General features: G+C 52.3%; 1 protein-coding gene across 1 annotated transcript in view; it reads right to left on the reverse strand.

The window, feature by feature from the left end:
- Positions 1-2,067, reverse strand: part of M421DRAFT_427109 (uncharacterized protein) — a gene marked incomplete at its 5' end in the record, with an annotated part of 6,879 nt that extends 4,812 nt beyond the window's left edge. Inside the window, one exon of the mRNA XM_033594580.1 lies at positions 21-2,067. Coding sequence (XP_033442503.1) covers positions 21-2,067 — 2,047 coding nt within the window. The remainder of the gene's footprint in view (positions 1-20) is intronic.
- Between the last annotated feature and the right edge of the window lie 12 nt (positions 2,068-2,079).

Consider the following 2,079-nt stretch of genomic DNA (forward strand, 5'->3'; position numbering starts at 1 on the left):
CGCGATCTCTTTGTGGCCACAAGCTAAAGCCGCCTGGAGTGCGTTGCCGTACCCTCCACCCTGGGCGTTGACGTCGGCGCCCTTGTCTAGCAGCACTTCGATCACCCCGACATTCCCTTGCTCTGCTGCTATAAACAGTGGGGTCTTATCGTCTTTATCCTTACTGTTGACCAAGGCAGAGTCTGCAGCAAGTAACAACCTTGCCGACATCTCACAGTCATTCCTGGAACTCCACCATAGCACGGTCCTATCTCTCGAGTCTTTCGAATCAATCCCGAATCTCCCTGATCTGATCAACAGCGCAAGAACCCTATCGTGCCCAAGCTCTGCCGCACTGAGGAGGAAATCCTTCGACCTCGAATACACAAAATCACGTCTTGCAGCGCGCTGAGCTGACTTTGGCTGGGACTGCGGTTCACCCACTGCTCCAACAGCGCTGCTGTTAGCTTGTCGCATCTCAATGGATTCTAAACACACTTCAAGAGCCTTTTCGCTGCTTGTAGCAGCTGCGGCGAAAAGAGGACAGCCGTAGCGCTCAGCCTCAACGTCCATACAGCGGCTGACTGAACCGAGAACTCTGATGAGGTTCGCCATGTTGAGCTCGGCCAGCATATACAGGAGACTCACACTTTTTGTGTGCCTGCGCACTTCGTGCTTCTCAAACAGGTTGTCGAGCTTGACCCATCGAGGAAGCGGGAAGCTATCGAGAAAGCCCGCCTGGGAAATGCCTTCGCTTTCCGCTATGTCTGCGTGATACAGCACATTACGCACAGCATACTCTAGAAAGGGGTACGTTTGCGTCGCTGACTTGCGTAGGCCTGCTGCTGGTTGCGAGGAGGCTTTTGGAAGAATTTCAGGAATTCTTAAGGGCGTGGCAATGTCAATGCTGATGTAGTTGAAGCAGCATTGTTTTAATCGGTCATGGCTTTGACCCTGAAAGTTGGTTCCATACTCTGGCCAGATCTTTCCAAGGCCGTTCTCCTTGAGTAGGAAGTCTCTCACCGACTCGTGTATAAATTGGACTCTCTGCTCCTTGGACACAGTGGCTTCTGCAAGACCTTTAGACGAATTAAGGATGAATCGCTTAACCACGTCTTTGGTGATCTCCTCTGGATTCCATTCTGCCACTTCTTCAGGATGAACGCCTGATAGGATCGCATGATACAGCTGCTCTAGGCTGAGTGGCTGCTTTGCAAAAAGTATCCACTGGATACACAAGACTAGTTCGGCTTTTCCGTGTGTGTCTCGTGTCAAGATATCGCGGAACAGCTCGTGCAAGTCGCTAGGGATCTCTCGTAGTTTTCGCTGGAGCGTGTGGACATGCCCGCGGTCTGACTCTTTGTTCAACATGCCAACTACAAGAACAACCCATATAAAGATTCCTGACGCCTTCTCCTGTAGCTCGGCTCGAATTTGCTGTGCGACCTTGCTCTCACCAATATTTAGCTCAGTCTCGACGTAGTTGGTGATGTCTTGCGAGTGTCCCTCTTGTCCCTCTAACACTAGCTCCAAGCCGTTGCGGATTGTGATGTACGGGTAGTGCCGGCTCGAGAAACAGACCTGGAAGCGGATGCCGTTTGATACAGCTAGATCGCCCATGTGCTCAAAGAACTGGATCATGTCCCGAACCTGCCCTTCTTCACACATGTCAAGCGCATCGATGAAGCATACGACAGGCGAGTCTCCTAAGCTCCGTATGGCTTGCTCTAGCAGCGTCTTCAGCGCCTTGATGTGCCACCGGTGGTCCGCGCTAAAGTTCAATAAGGATATACCAAGCGAACCAAAGACGGTTTGAAGCGCCGGCCGCCGCTCAAGAAGCTGCAGCAGCAGCGACCGGTATGTCCCAGTTGTAGACTTCTCTATATCCTCGCCGCGCGCGTTGAAGAAGAAGGAGAGCATGATGTGGTCTTTCATAGTCTTGCGAGCATTGACCAGCGCATACTTCATCAACATTGACTTGCCTGTCCCAGCTTTGCCCTTGATCCATAGGAAGCCGTGATGCTCACTTACCTTGCTCGAATCAAGCCAGCTGAGGTACTGCTCACTCTTCAGGAGCCATCGGCACGTCCTGGCGTGGGC

This window comes from Didymella exigua (assembly GCF_010094145.1).
Source record: "Didymella exigua CBS 183.55 unplaced genomic scaffold M421scaffold_87, whole genome shotgun sequence".
Lineage (NCBI taxonomy): Eukaryota > Fungi > Ascomycota > Dothideomycetes > Pleosporales > Didymellaceae > Didymella > Didymella exigua.